Source organism: Triturus cristatus, chromosome 3_1, assembly GCF_964204655.1.
Source record: "Triturus cristatus chromosome 3_1, aTriCri1.1, whole genome shotgun sequence".
NCBI lineage: Eukaryota > Metazoa > Chordata > Amphibia > Caudata > Salamandridae > Triturus > Triturus cristatus.
Genome location: NC_140583.1, coordinates 513339745 through 513355803, shown reverse-complemented (window position 1 = coordinate 513355803; position 16059 = coordinate 513339745). Strand labels below are relative to the sequence as shown.

The 16059-nt window shown below is 42.2% G+C and overlaps 1 protein-coding gene across 1 annotated transcript in view; it reads right to left on the bottom strand.

Moving 5' to 3' along the window:
* LOC146860510 (aminopeptidase N-like) overlaps positions 1–16059 on the bottom strand; it is a 438299-nt gene that overhangs the window by 209032 nt on the left and 213208 nt on the right. The window contains exon 10 of the mRNA XM_085644422.1: positions 8857–9032. Coding sequence (XP_085500548.1) covers positions 8857–9032 — 176 coding nt within the window. The remainder of the gene's footprint in view (positions 1–8856; positions 9033–16059) is intronic.

The window sequence follows — 16059 nt, the reverse complement described above, 5'->3', positions numbered from 1 at the left end:
AGAAATTGGGTAGTTGGTTGATTGGAGTGTGAGCCCTGGTCAAGCAGCATCAACAATCCTAGTCAGGGTCAGGCACAAGCAAACCCCAAATTAACCTGTGCTCACCCTCTGGTAGCTTGGCACAGACCATTTAGGCTTACCTGGGAGACAATGTATAGAGTATTTGTGCAAAACTTCAAACAATAAATCAGTGAAAAGACAACACAAAATAACCCCACACAAGGTTTAGAAAAATAAAGTATATTTTAACAAATAAAACAAGACTAAAACTTTAACATACAATATCTGTGGTTTCCCTGATTGGAATTTTGTCATTTTGGATTGTTGTATGTCTTTGCGTGTTCCCAAGAACAACTTCCAGTAATCCTGAGGTTTGAGATCAGCCTTTTTACACCAGGGCCTTCTTCATGTGAGTATAGGAGTCAGCTACCCACTCTTCTAGAGACAGTAGTATACCACTTCGCAGTGTTCTTAATAACTCCCACAGTAATACTACCCAGTGCTGTTGACCCACCCTGCGTGTTCTGAATGCTCTTTCATAGAAGAAAAAACATTTGTTAATGTTGTCGCCAATCACAAATCCAAGCACAATACCCTTGGGTTAGTGAGCGGTTTGTTGCCCCTTTGTAAACACCTCACCATTGCTGCCACAATCTTCACAGGGAATCCATCCCAGCCTGGCCTTCTTTTCCTCCAAGGCCAATTTATTTTCCTCTAGTGCCAATTCCTTTCCTCCATTGCAATATAGCTGCCAATTTGGTTCTGATATTCTGCCAATATGCTCCAACTAATGGATTGCAAATTAATGAAGGCCATGATGACCTAATCAATGTAGATTAGGTAAGGGTTACTATGCACAAGCTTGATGTGCTCTCCTTGAATATCCAGGGGGTTAATAACTTAAGTAACCAAGAAATGTTCTAAGTATATCATTAGTCTAATGAGATTCTGTCTTTTCAGGAGACATGGCTGCATGTGGACCCTCGCCCCCCACCCCGATATAAATTTTTTTACAGGTATCTCTGAAGGCAACACACAATTCATCAGGTTGCCCCTCCGGTGGCATTCGGACATTAATATCAACCAAGGTGGTGACAATGTTATGGGAGATCAGCACAAAAAGTAATTGGATCTTAGCTTGTGGTTCATGGTTGCATGAGAGTATGTCATTAGACTGATTGTTGTAAATGTTTACTTACACGTGGTGGGCTGTTTAGAATATTATATGGAAATGGAGATTTTTAGAGAGGAGCTTACTAGAATCTTCTCTATGTATTCATAGCAATTTATTATACTGTTGGGAGATTTTAATCACAGATTGGTTCTTTGTAAAATAGACTTATCACATAAAGAACTTTTATCAACATATAACATTTGCCTCACAAAATATCCAACTACATTGTTACAGCAAGGGACGCATCATTCCTAAACTTCCTTGCTTCAAATGTATTGTTTAGTTTAAATGAACGGTTTCCATCTGACAACCCAGTTAGGAAAACCTTTATATATGGCAACCAGAATTGTCCCATCGGTTATGCTTTTTTGCTCGCTTGGGATTTTAAATATGTGACTCAATCAGAAGTGTTGCAAATTGAAGGTAGTGACCATCGCCCACTGCACATAGCAGCAAGTATTGGGGCCAAGCTAAGCAAAAAGCAAGTGCTTCTCCTGAAAATGGATTATTCAAGATGTCTTATAGTGAGGTTAACAGAGAAAAGGAAATGAATTGAAAAGTGTAATAACAATTTGTTCTTTGATGGTGAATGCAAAAATAAATAAGAAAATTGGGAAATTCTATAAGACTGTCCAGGAGCAATTAGTGTATAGAAGAACTCATGGTAGAACGAAAAGAGTACTAAAATGTAATATCGAACAAGAAGAGGATACATCAAGAAAAATGCTGGAAAGCTAGGTTTGAATTCATTAAGGCAAAAAAATAAGAAGCTTTGGGTTCTGGTACAATAAGGGTTTGGAAAGGAACAGGGAAAATTGAGATGCTTGGCGGGAGAAGATTCATGGGTATGGTACTTAGAGGAATTATATAAATATAGGGTTGTGAATCGCTCACCTCCAGCTATATTTAAAATAGATGAAGCAATAAGGATGCAATTTTCTATTGGAACTATAAACAAAACAATAACCACATTAAAACCGACAAGAGCAACTGGCCCAGATAATCTATCTGCGGTAGTAGTTAAAACAAATATTGATTGGTGGTCCAGCTTTTCCTATATATTTTTTTAAAGAATTATAGACAGGCATTCTTCTGGATAGCTTTAAAGGCACTGTTGAAACCAATACATGACAAGCATTTGCAATGCAATAGGTCTCGCAGTTGTGAGAGTTTGAGCTAATGGCATTGTAAATGGCAATGGCTTTTATTTACGTGTTGGTTTTTAAAACATAAATAAAAGGCATTGTCATTTACAATGCCAATAGCTTAATCTCTCGCAAATGCGAGACCTATTACATTGCAAATGCTGTTTTTCCTCCTTGTGGATTATTTGTGGGAAGTTTGTGCTCATGAGTTATTTTGTGCTTAGTAGTGCTTCAAAGCAGGGATGGAATGATGGGAATGGATTTGAAAGGAGAGCAGAAAGCTGCTATTGGGATGAGTGGACATGCGCTTGTGAGTTAGGTGAATTGGCTAAAATGGTGGGGAAAGTTTGAAAAAGGATGCGTGGGAGTTCATAGTAATCAGAAAGGTTTGGGATGAGTCAGAGAGAAGAGTGATGGGACAAAGTTACAATCGTGTTAATGCCTGGTTTAATGCTCGGATAAAATGCCCTTGGGCCAAGGCCGCGCTACATAAGTCAACAAAAAGGTCTCAAAGTTTTGGCAGGTAAGCAACGGAGGGACAGGAAGGGAAATATTAAGCTCCGGTTAACAGGTCTATCTCACTTGAAAGTCCGCTGGTCCGTGTGCGCCACTCGCGAAAAACACATCAAAAACAATTCAAAAAGCTAGGGAAAGGTAAAGGCATGAAACATCGGATTAAAGAAAAGATGGATTGAGGCAGAGTTGTGTGGGGAGAAGTTATTGTTGTACTGTAACATGCCTCTACCATTTTCTTTTCGTTTACTGGGAACCTAGCAACAACAAACAAAGAGGCCGATGTGCCCTGCGTTCTGCAGAGACAGTGAGATCCTTTGATCTGCCGCCATTGTGGGAAGTCAGATAGGCAGCGGAAGAGAAATGATGGAGCCAGGGGCATCCCCGCATCAGTCACAGCAACGCGTACATCTCTGTCCACTTAAGGCTTGCATGCACCCAGGAGTCCCACTGGAGGAGCGGCAGGCACTATATAAACACCACAATACAACACGATGAGAGATATGGGGCTGGAAAAAGAGGGCGGCAGGGGTAGAGGAAAGTGGGGGGGAGGTTAAGGAAAAGGGAAAGAGGGTTTTATGAAAAAGTCAAGAGACTAAAGGACCAATTTACAGCCGTGAGAACATTGTAAGAACAAAGCGCGCGCATCGCGCTGAATGTTAAAAAAAAAAAAAAGGCGTGCAGGCTGCAGCGGGAGAAAGAGGCGGAAGGGTGCACCCGCGAGTGGTGCGCGCGCAAGGGCAGTCGGCTCATTTTTAAGCAAGACACTCGTGCTTGTGGCGCGCCGCTACGCGCTCCCGAAAGGTGGATGCCGCCACAAGCACAAGTGTGTGCTTCGAAAAAGAGCAGAACAACGGCTACAGGTCCTCCTATGCAGCGCATGCGCGCTGCATAGGCGAGACCTAAAAAGGTGATGCTTCTTTACCTCAAAATTACAGTCAGATCAAATTACTAGATGTGTGTGGCAAAATAATTTCCAAAATTCAGCTGGGGCTGCTAAAATAGTGGATTGAGCTCAACTCAATAATTCCGATAGAGCAAGGTTCGTTACAGGAGAGACACTTGACTATGGATCATTGTTCTAGTCTGTGGGCAATAAGTCAAAAATCCTTGGAGCAAAGAGGAAGCTTTTACTGCTGTTTTCTGGGCTTTCGTACGGCATTTGAGTCTGTATATCGAGAACTGCTATGTGAAGCCCTAAGTAACTATGGAATACCTGAGGATTTCCGCTTGTTATTAATTAAAAGAAATGTATAGAGGAACTTGGAAACAGGTGGAAAATGATACCAAAGTGTCACTCTCACATAAAATACATATTATGAATGGTCTAAGACAAGGCTGTGTCTTGGCCCTGCTTTTATTTTCCCTGTAGCAATTTTCTCAGTTTATTGGGAAGATAACATGATTTTAGCCCTAAGATGAATGGCACTCACATTAGTTGTCTTCTTTATGCTGACGACTTGTTATTTTGAGCTTAGCAGAAATCGATTTGCAGAGGACATTAGAAGATTTCTCAAAATATTGTAAAAGGAAAAAGTTGACCATTAACTTGGAAATTACTGAGGTGTTGTCATTGGGGAATAATAATTCTAAATGTAAGTGGCTTCTTGACAGTTCAGAAGTTGAGGTTCTCAATTGTCCCTGTCGACTACAAGTGGTCTTAAGCATTTTAGAAGAGAGTATTGAGGGCCCTTCTTAAGACCTATTTTGATAGCTTATCACGCTATGGTTAGGCCTTAATTTTAATATGGTATGGAGCTGCTTTGCCTAAGTGATACATTTAATTGAGATCTGAAGGAGAATAGATGCTTAAAAAAACTTCTATCTTTACCTCCTCATAATTCAAGCTGTAAGGGTGGAAACAGGTCTAATAGCTTGGAGCTACCTAGCTTTTGCTCAGGTAATTAGATTTTGGAAACATTTAGAGCAGGACAATGCTATTAAAATTTCCACTTTATGTCCAAGGGAAATTCAGGAGTGTGAATTAAAATGCGTCATATCTGTAAGATGAAGGATCACTGCTATATGTAATAAATGATATATATAACATATAACCTGTCCCTATCATTAAGAATGACCAAAAGTGATCTTCGAGCGCTAGTAGAAAATATGTCAAGGAAAACAACATGAGATAGATGACATATGCATATATAATTCTCGAATTATCCAGATAACATTATCTTGGATGGAGGAAACAACATTCCCTAATTTAGAAAATGTATTGGCTCTTTTAACATTTAGTTGTGGTGTAAACCCTGTTTTAACTTCCTCTTTTAAGAGTTCTCTGTTACAATGGAAAAATCTAATCAGTTAGTCAACAATACTTTATTCAGAAATTTTGTAACCATATAAAGACCAAAATACACAAAACATTAACAATAATAAAATAAAAAATACCAAGTAAACAAATACATTAATAAAAGCTCCCATATCATTAAATAATAATTATTAGGAACAAGTGCCATATTACGAGCCATTAACATAGAATCCTTGTGGGAACGCCTTCACAATCATTAAACAAACATTGCCTAGGCAGAGCTAAAAATTGGGTACTCCACTCCGGCTTTAATGACGCGAACATGTCAAACTACCAAATAAACCTGGGCTCTAAAAAGTTTTTTTCTGACTCTAAGTGCTTCTGCCAAAAAAATTGCAACGCCAAAAATAACCACGGGGGACAAGAGCATTTGCAAGTATATACACTGGTTTAGCTTGTTGAAAGCCCATTCCTTTTAACAGTGGCTAAATAAAATGCTTCCTGAATGGCAAACCAATAGATTTGATTAAACTTAAACCTCGTCAATAAAAACCTATGAGATGGGTTACTATCTGTCACCAAATACGGCTCAATTGCAGGGCCTGTTACAAACATTATATGTGCTCTCATATTAAATGTGATTCTAGCCATATTTTATTAGATTGGTTATGGTTTTTAGAGCATTGAAAATTATGGTTGAGACCTATCTTAAGGAAATATAAAGGTAAGGATAGCAGACAGGCTTCCTCCCTTGCTAGATATGAGATAGGATGTAACGCGCATTCAGGAGTTATTTGTTATCTGTAAAGAAAACTTTAATATGGGACGGATCTCAGGCCCTCCTATTGGGTACAAAGTTAAATGATCTGGATCTGTTTTAAAAGTAACAATGAAGGGGCTTATTTATGGGAAATTAACGCAGCATGGTGCCACAAGTTATTTTGCTGCGCCACTCTGCGTTAGTTTCGAGGCACAGGGATGCAACATATTTACAGCAACATGTCGCATCTCCGTGCCTTTCCCTGCGCTGGCACACAAACTGCTGCCATGCTCTGCTGCAGACACCCTTGCACCATGGTGCAAGGATGCGTGCGTCGTGGGGAGATTATTTTTGTGCAGGAAGGTGTACCTACCTGCACAAAAACAATCACTTGAGGTGATTTCGTCTTTCAATGCATGCTGTAGAATGAAGCATTCAATGAAAGAGGAAAAAACCAGGAGAAATGTAAACATTTCTTCTCGTTGCGCCTCACTACTCCACCCTTGGGGGTGGCATAGCATCCTGACGCATTTGCAGGTTTACGATTGCTCGTAAATCTGGAAATGCATCGGTGGACACGGGTGTTGTGTAGGAACACCCACAGCAACACCAATGTCTTGCCCCTAACATGCAATGTGTTCTGTGAAATGGGGTGAGATTTATGATCACAAGTAATGCCACGCAGCGTGGCTTTACGTGTGCTTGTAAATTTCCCGCAGCAGGTTATGCATCAGTGTGTCACGCAACGTGACGCACCAATGGCGCAAGGCGCTCATAAATAAGCCCCAAAGTGTTTTAACTACTTTTAATTTGATGCCTGAAATGTTTTAAGGAATAAGGTCCAAATAAACTTGGACTTGACTGACTATTCTTGTTTGGTCAAGTTAAGGTTTTAGTCATTTAAACCTCAGCTCAGCCACTAGTGACTGTGCTCCAGAGCAGACATGCCTAATCTAAGGAAATGTGTAAAGAATTTAGAATTACAAAAACAGTAAAAGTCATATACCCCAACAAAATAAAAATCCCATTCAATTTATAAAAAAGAGAATATTTTAATGAGCAAAATGGCACCAAATCAACAGCAATCAAATCAGGGGACCTGGAAATATTACTTTTAAATGTTTCAAACAAAAATAGAGACAAAAAACACAGGCAACTGGTAGCACTAGACCAGGACAAGAGTAATGTTGGAGGCTGACATTGATGAAGCAAAGGTCGCATAGGAGGATCGGGTTAGTCCTGGTCAACGAGTTACCTTTGGACTTCAAACATTTTCAATGTGGTAGAACCCTGAGGGGAAAGCCTGCTGTCTGTATTTGAAGCTGGACTCTTCTATGAACTGTTGATGAAGGACGAGGTATTGGTGAAGCTGGTGACAAGGTGGGACAAATTCTGAGCAGGAAAAGTCTAGGGGGAGTGGTAAACTCCGCTCCGCCGGCAGAGTTTGAGAAGATTTGCCCACTCTGCCTGGAGCACGGAGTTCCGGAAAAACTGTGTGAATTGCTGCATGGTGGAGTTGTTTTCATGCGTGGCTCACCAACGTTCACTTGGTGAGCGTGAGCAAAAACAATTGAGTGCTAGGATGAGTCAATGCACGATTTCTCAATGCAAGCGGTCATGGCAGGTCACTACAATTTGCGTTGAGAAAGATGCTGCTCGGGTAGAAAATCTACTTGAGTGGCAGAAAGAAGGAGCTCCCTCTGGTGTGGTGTGTGGTGCCATTTGTGTGGATTTTACAGCACAGAACAAGCTGTTGGTTGTAAAATTTAGCCCAAGCAGCGCAACATGCCGAAATTCATCCTCTCACAGAACTCCGCAGAATCTCGCTGAGGTTTTATGTAACCACACAGAATTCCGTGGAAGTCAGATTTTCTCAACAGGACAAGGATGCATGCAGTAGCTGAAGAGGGTTGGTCGTCATCAGATGCCGGTCAGCGTCGGCCTATTAAGCTGAATGGCATACAGGGCAACCGGGCAGCGCCCGAGGGGCTAGTGTCATAGGCAGTGTATGGACCATTTTGGTGGCTGTTTGATGGTCTGGTGGCCAGATTTTACTGTTATCTTCCCGATGTTTCCACAGCTATTGCCTGTAGCAAGCACATTTGCAGGCAGTCTCCCAAAACATCTATAGAACGTGTGTACAAGTTCAAAAGCGCCACTTTTATTTTGGTGCCCTGGCCTATATACTGTCCCAGTCCCATTCTGTAAGGTGGTCTGTTGGTGGCCTTCACAACAGCCTAACCAGCTAATGCCCCTCTGTCGGAAACTAGGGGGCTTATTTACAAGCCCCTTGCGCCACCCGTACGTCATTTTTCCCATGTTAAAAATGATGCAAAAGTGGCGCAAGAGGCTTGTGAATAAGCCCCTAGGTATTTCCTCCCTTTCTCTATGAGGCAAGGAAGGAAACCGCGGGGGGCGCTAAGGTGAGTGGATGGAGCATCTGCTATTTTTTTTTGCGGATATTTCATTTTTGCCTATCTCTTCCTTAAAAGCTAAAAAATACCTGTACACTTTGACGATTTCCCAAATCAATTATTACAGAGCAGCTGGTGCACTAAACGCAGCACAGTCTTTTTACATGCATTAATTAGTTCATGCAACTTTGTCTTTTTTCTCTACAAAATCGGTTCCAGACTACATTTTATGTATGCTTCCTATTTTATTAAGTAGATTTATATTTAAATCGCTCCTTTATAATGTGTGATTAAGTCATATTTCTCGTCCCGCCCCTGGTTTGTAACTGGGGGCCTTCTATCGCGGCCTGTGGGTGTCCTAGTATCCTAGAATGAACGCCCACTTGTTGGTTGAGCCACATTTGACAACAAGCATCAACATGCAATGCCATTTGTACGCATGAAAACACATTCAAAAATGTCAAGGACGAAAAGTGTCTGCTTATGTATTCTTGTCTTTTTTACATTTTAAATGGCTACATATTCTTAGAAAGGCCGCACAAAAAAACCCGCAAGCACTAAAGAGGCATTCATCAGGTTCATACAATACTTACTTAAATTCTGATGGACGAGTGACGTCTGATTCAGGATCCAGGAGGAAGTGTTGCTGGGTGATTCCCCCTCTCGAAGTGTTGATAGTGATAACGGGGAACCCCATCTGGAGCACCCACGTGTCCATGATACCCTTGACGCTGCGGGGTAGCTGTACTGAAGTCTGGTTATCCACAGCCTGAGCAGAAAAGAGACAGCATTAGCTTCTATGCAACGTGAATTGTTGTCATACCCCATTGGAACAATTTCTTTCGTTTTACGTTATAAATACAGTGCCAATGATTAGCAACTGTGATGCATTTAACGAAGAAAACAGCGGTGACACTAATCTTAGCATTAATCTTAGCATGTTACCGCAACAATGCCTTACTGTCTCCGTTTCTGAAATGTGGGGGAGGGAGCTGCAGCACCCTCAAAATACCCATACGGGAGTTCAGAAGGTGTGTGAGCAATAAAGATGCCTTTACATTTTAAAAATATATCTTGTCGCATTTGCTGTGGTTCAAAGACCGGAGGTCAAATGTCGGGCCATGTCTTATGACAAATTGTTGCTTATACATTTAACATGGAAATGGGTCTTTATTCCAAGGTTAGAGGATTTTGTAAAGTGAAACTATCTGAGAATCTTGCAAGGGAGCAGGGGGTGTGAAGGGAAAGGCTGTAACATGTAAATACCTGAATATGAACCATTACCAATATTTCGCATTATACTAGTAGTTAGAAAAGCACATTTTTGGAGTTCTAAAGTGTGATGGAATAAAAGATTTTATAGAATCAAAACAAATCAACACTTTACATGAATGAACGAATGATGAATATTTGCTAAAACCCAATTCCTACACATTATCGTTTGTGCACTATATCGTTTTGGCAGTAAAACTGCATATCAGTTCACATTTTGTGGCTATTGTAACAGAAAATGTGCTCTCTGCAAATTATACTATGGTACCGCACCATGTTTTAGTAATATATTTACAGCAGTGTTCTAAAAAATGCATCACCGGCCACATGCCACACAATTACCACCCTTCTAGTGAATGGGAGTGGCTCATTTGCTATACTTGCTCTTTGTGAAACGCTTCTATTTTTCAGAATCCCTATGACTTCAGAGTTTTAATTACGATGGCAGCACCCCGACTCTGAAAATCCTTCCAGCATCACTGCCGGAGTGTCCCTCTAGTGTCATCACCTTCTCTACGTCCGTCCAAGATTGCCTTTTATTGTTCTCCTAGACTTTCATAGAACATTGACCTTTATAGTTCATTAAGGCCTTCTGTGTGTCCAAAAGACCAGTCACAGCCTGATCCCTGCTCGATTATACCAAGGATATATATTATCATACAGAATTATAATACCGAGTTGGGATAGCACCTGATTGAAGCACTAATCTGTGGACTTTTTAAAATAATATTTGTGACATATACTAGCCTTTCCATATGCCTGTCAAGGTCACATAAGTAAATTAGTTGACAGTAGTCATCTTTGTAGCGTGAAAAGACACTCATACCATTGACTTGGTCACAGATGACACACACACGCACAGTAGAGGCAGAGTGCAGAAGAAACAGAAAAATACTGGACAGCTATGATTGACAGCTGGCTATCACATACAGCTTGGTGATCAGTTTGTTTGGCACATTGGTCATCTTTGAAATGAAAAGGAGCTTGGTTTTAGAAAGCTTATTGTAGGCCACTATTGGAAATGGCACTTTTTGCAGGGTCACCACCAAATTTTGCCATCCTTCTCCACTTTTCTTACCTCGTTTTGCTGGTACTAGGACTCTGAGCGCATTACTACTGCTAACCAGTGCTAAAGTTCATGTGCTCTCTCTTATAAAACGTGGTACACTGGATCATTCCCATTTGGCATATTTAATTTACTTATAAGTCCCTAGTAAAGTGCACTATATGTGCTCATGGCCACTGCTTGTGACACACACTTAAGTAGCCCTCTAATCATGTCTCAGGCATGCCATTCCAGAGTGTGTGTGTGCAGTTTATACTGTCATCTCGACCTGGCAAGATAAACCTCTTGCCAGGCCCAAACCTTCCCTTTCTAATACATATAAGTCTGCCCTAAGGTAGGCCCTGGACAACCTAAAGGGCAGAGTGCCATGTATTTAAAAGGCAGGACATGTTACATGTTTTACATACCCTGGTAGTGAAAACCCCTCAAATTAGTTTTTCACTACAGGAAGGCCTATCTCTCCCATTGGATAACATTGGGATTACCTGATTCCACTGTCTAAGGGCCTGATTCCGATCTCGTTCGGAAAGCATCCTGACCAAATTGGATCCTAAACGCTTTCCGTATGGCCCGGAGCACTGGAGTCCGACCGAGCAAGTACGATGCATCTGGATGCTGACGGACACGGTTCGCTTGGACTCCCATTATACTCTATGGGCGCCTCTATACCAAACGCATACACAGGCTCTCATAGCAAAAAGGGGTGGGTGGGGAAAAGCCTACACCCTGTGTTGGGCACCCCACACTGTGCATGCTTGGATCGGGGGGACCCACAAGCACCACCCCGTGACCGATTTGGAGGGCCCTGGGTGAAGAGTGGCCTGCTATGGCCCCCCCGAAGTCCGATTCCCACTGCTGTTTCGTCTTGCTGAGACCAAGTCGATACGGCTGTCCGAATCGAGCATCGTACTTGCTCGTTCAGAATCCGGCTCTATTGTGTGGCACGATTCAGCTGCGAACGAGTCGTACGGACAGGATCGGGTTTGGAAACGATTTGGTCAACGCGGACAAGAACTTCGCATCGCACTTGGTCGTTCATAACTGTGTACGATTTGGTGGGAAACAAGGGCTACGAATCGGATCCGGGAAAGTCGAGTCCAATTCGGAGGCATTCCAACTGACATCGGAAGCAGGTGCTTAGTGTAATTCCCAATTGTGAAGCGATTGACTTTCCAAGTTTGGTGTCCTTGGTAGTACAGTTTAAAATCCAAACTTATGATGAAATCGGATTTTAAATTGCAGTTATGAAAATGCCACTTTTAGAACATTTTTTTACTTTAGTAATTTGAGGCCAGATGAACTAACTTTATAAATACCAATTTCCTGATTGCGATTCTCTCTGAATTCTTTGTACATGTGCCCTAGGTGTCTCTGATGACATGGCTGTGATGGGTGACAGTTGGGCTGTGTGTATTCCCCCTAGACAGCCACACACAATGGGAGCTTAGGTGTGACATGATGGGTCAACCGGGCATGATGGGAGGGAGGAGCTGGACCCAGCCTCACTTACTCCTGAATAGGTTGTGTCCTGTCCCCGCACAAAGGGGTGCATACCCCACTTTAGTGAGTCTGGAGCCAGGGCAGGAAGGGAGGACCTCTGTGCACATCAAAGGCACATCTTTGAAGTCCCCCCCACTTCAAAGGCACAACTTTGTATAGATACTAGACCTCAGACACCACCACCTCAGTACACTTCTGGACCTGTGAAGACTCTGCCAGGAAGATGGACTGTTGTGCTGCTGAAGGCTGTCACTCTGGACAACAAGGCTGGATTGCTGCTTTGCTGGACTCCTGCCTTGTTGTGCTGCCTGCTGTCCCCCTGCCTGGGTGAGAAGGACTGCACCTGCATCAGTTGAAACCAGAGTGACTCCAAAGGGTAGCTGGCTGGCCTCCAGATATGAAGTCTCAGGGACATAAAAGACTTTCAACCACCCTACTTCTGCACTTGGACCATCTATGAATGTGCCCTCCCAAGTAGTGCCATTCCAGTTCGGAACCCTTGAAAGTGGGCCTAAAATGCTTCTTCCAATGGAACTGAAGTAACCGCTGTCCAACCGATACATTGCCTCTGCTGCATGGCTCAAATCCATCGCAACGCCTCTGTTGTGCGCATCAAAACCGGCACATCACTTCTGCTGTATGGATCGGCACCAACGTTTCTCTGCTGCTGCGTGGATCGGATCTGGCGAATTGCCTTCGGAACCACCACATTTCCCGGCGCAAGGTCCTCGCATCTCCGTCAACTGCAGCCTCGACGACGACACTGAACCTCTGCATTGCAGCTTACCACTCATAGCAGCGGATGCATCACCACTGCTGTACGGATCAGGACCAGCCCATTGTCGCTACTGCGTGGATGGGCACCAGCACCTCACTTCGGCTGCACCCTAAATCTATGACATCCACTCTGCCAGGATTAAGGTACTTTTGTTCAGCGGGCCTCACTGTGTTCCTGTATCAATGTGTTCAAAACTTTATTTGTATCAGTTAATTAAAACCATTACAACGTATTTAAACATGTGCAACAACTATGCAATTCATTTGGATCATCTGGTTGCGAGTAAAATAAATGAGTATGTGTTCGTAAAGTAGGAGAATTTTTAGAAACCGTATTTGGGATTGATATGTTATTATAAAGTGCAAGTGCGTTTATCTTAAGATGCGCTTTAGCTTTTTCGGGGGTGCGGTTATTGTCAAAAGCAGCTGTGCTGTGTGAAGTGATTTTAAAATAAATTTTTGTCTAATTAAAACTGGTTAATCTTATATCTACGGGTTCATGACCTGAGTCTGTTAGGACTCGTGTTCTGCATTTGTTCCTTCTTCCTGTGTTTTGGAAATGGAGCTGTTCCCGTGTCCGCTTCCTGAAGAAGTTTGTTTACTTGTGTGAGGAATTTTACACCACGGCAAGTCAGGATGTTGGATGTACCCTCCATCCAGCAGATCACTGCCTGTCTGCATGTCTGAATTTTTAGGACGTTAAAAATAGGTTTTAAAAGAATATTCCTTAGGTCACTGACGGTTGGGCATACACACAGAAGATGCGTTAATGTTTCATTAAAATAGCCGCACAGACGGCAGTTTGATGATTGTGCTTTCCTTTTCCATGTTGGCAAGAGGTCCTTCGTGTCGAGCATTCCTAGTTGGTATTTGATGAAACTCCTTTTTATCTCTGTACCGAAGTATCAAGACTGGTAGGCTTGAGGCTTTGGGTACGTATATGAATTTATCACTGCCCATGCGTGTCGTCATTTGGTCAGGATTAGTTTATCTTCCAAAAGTGATTGCTTCTTTACGTAGTTGTTGCAGTACTTGTTAAATACTGCCCTGTCGTTCTTGTTATCCCAAAGCTCTCAGATGTCTAGCTCCTCCACAGATTTACTTAAGTGGGCGCCCCATGAGATTGGAGGTTTTTGGGCCATTTGCGCCTGCATCTCAGCCCAACATATGCTGTTCAGTGAGCCGGGTTCAGAGGCGCGAAGCTTCCAGCACAGCTTCACAAAGTCCTTCATACTTTGAAACTTCTGATTCAAAAGGCAAAATACTAGACAGACCTGGGCTGGTGATGCGCATTTGGGGAGGCAAAGAATAGCGTTGTACACCTTAGTCTGAAGCTTGTTCAGCAAATCGGCGTCCTTGCCAAACCATGTTTCCATGCCATATGATAAGGTGGGTAGTGTTTGTGCTGCCATCACTTTCAAGAGGTGGCTATAATCGGGGCAGCAAAGTTATTTGTTCAACAATTTGTATGCAAACATTTGTGATTGAGCTTTTGCTTTCCTGTATCTGGCCCATGCTCCATCACGGTCAGCTTGAACTTTTGACTTTGTCCCAAATAAGCGCTTATTGCTATTAAGCCCTATTTTATTGTCTATTCTTTAAAAAATCATATCTCAAATTCTGCGTATTGGATTATTGTTGTTTTGGTTGTTTTATTTATTAAATTAAGTTCTATTTTTCTAACCAGCTGTGGATTTTATTGTGTGGTGTTTTCACTGTTTTACTGTTTGAAGTGTTGCACAAATACTTTACAGATTGCCTCTAAAGTTAAGCCTGACTGCTCTCTGCCTAGCTGCTAGAGGGTGAGCACAGGTTAATTTAGGGTTTGTCTTACTAGCATTGTGGTTGCTGCTTGACTAGGGTTCAAACCCCAGTCAACCTACAACCCAATTTCTAACATGCACTAAAATGATTATGGCCCTGATAACGGTCGGCCTACAAATAGGAATTGCATAGGGTTCATATTTATTGGGTGCACAATTGTGAGTAATCATACTTTGGGCACCTTAGCATCTCACAAAATGTGTAAATACCACATGACATTCCACATTTTGACATCTGGAAACAGTACCAGTTGCCTTTTACCTGCATGATTTGCAACACTTTTCACATGCCAAATTTTGCCTGGGGAATTACCACTTCCGGTTGTAATAACGAGTTTGGTGCAATGGAAGATTTGCAGCCAATGTGGAAGTACCTCTACCTCCAGTGGCATAACTAAACTTAAAGGGGACCCCTGCCAAGTGCACAGATGCCCTCCCCAAACCCTATCACCTACCACTTTGGTTGAGGAGCCCCTGGAGCTTGGTCCCCCCCACACCGTGGGGGCTGCTGAGGCTTATTTTATGCCACTGATTACCTCACCAATTGGGATTAGAGCCTCAGAATAGTGTCACTGTATCGAGGCACAGAATACTATGTAGCTATGTGATTTATTTTTAGAATGTGGAGGATTTACTAAGACAGAACAATAAACATGCCAATTAATAAGTGTTTGTTCAAACAACTTGTCCAACCTGTAAAAAACGTCAAAACGGTCTCAATGTGTAAACTGAATAAACAAATGAAACATAGTTATTTAAAGAATGCAATAATTACGTTCAAAATTTAGATTACAAAAACAATTCATAAGCAATCAGCAAGAGTCAGGTGAATTTAGGTTAACATAGACCTTATTAACCTACTTCGGCACAGCTCTTAACTTAAACCAACAGCATTTACAGTGGTCACTGTCTTTCTCTGATGAGAGTTTATATAAATGACACAGCATTTGCTGTAGGATGGTGACGAGATGAGAAGGTGAAGGAGACTGTGGTAGAGATACTTGTAGTTGTTGACTAATACATGGATCCTGACACCCTTGCACGGCTGCTTCCATGTAGGTTGTGCTTTTGCATCGATGCTCGGAGTGTCTAAAAAGTCACCCAACTCAGGACATGCCTCTGGGTTCCGGGGAACTGTGAAAGGCCCACTCCACATTACAAATATTAATGAGGCAGGTCACAATTTGCAACCCACTAGGAATGGCAGCCATCACAGTGATGGTGGCCTACTGAGGTCAACGGACCATCATGGCTGTGATTGCTTTTAGAAAAAGTAAAAAGTGATGCATTTAAAAAGAAATGAAAAGTTTAAGTTTCATTTGTACTAGGTTTATACTGCCAAAAATACTTCAAAACGT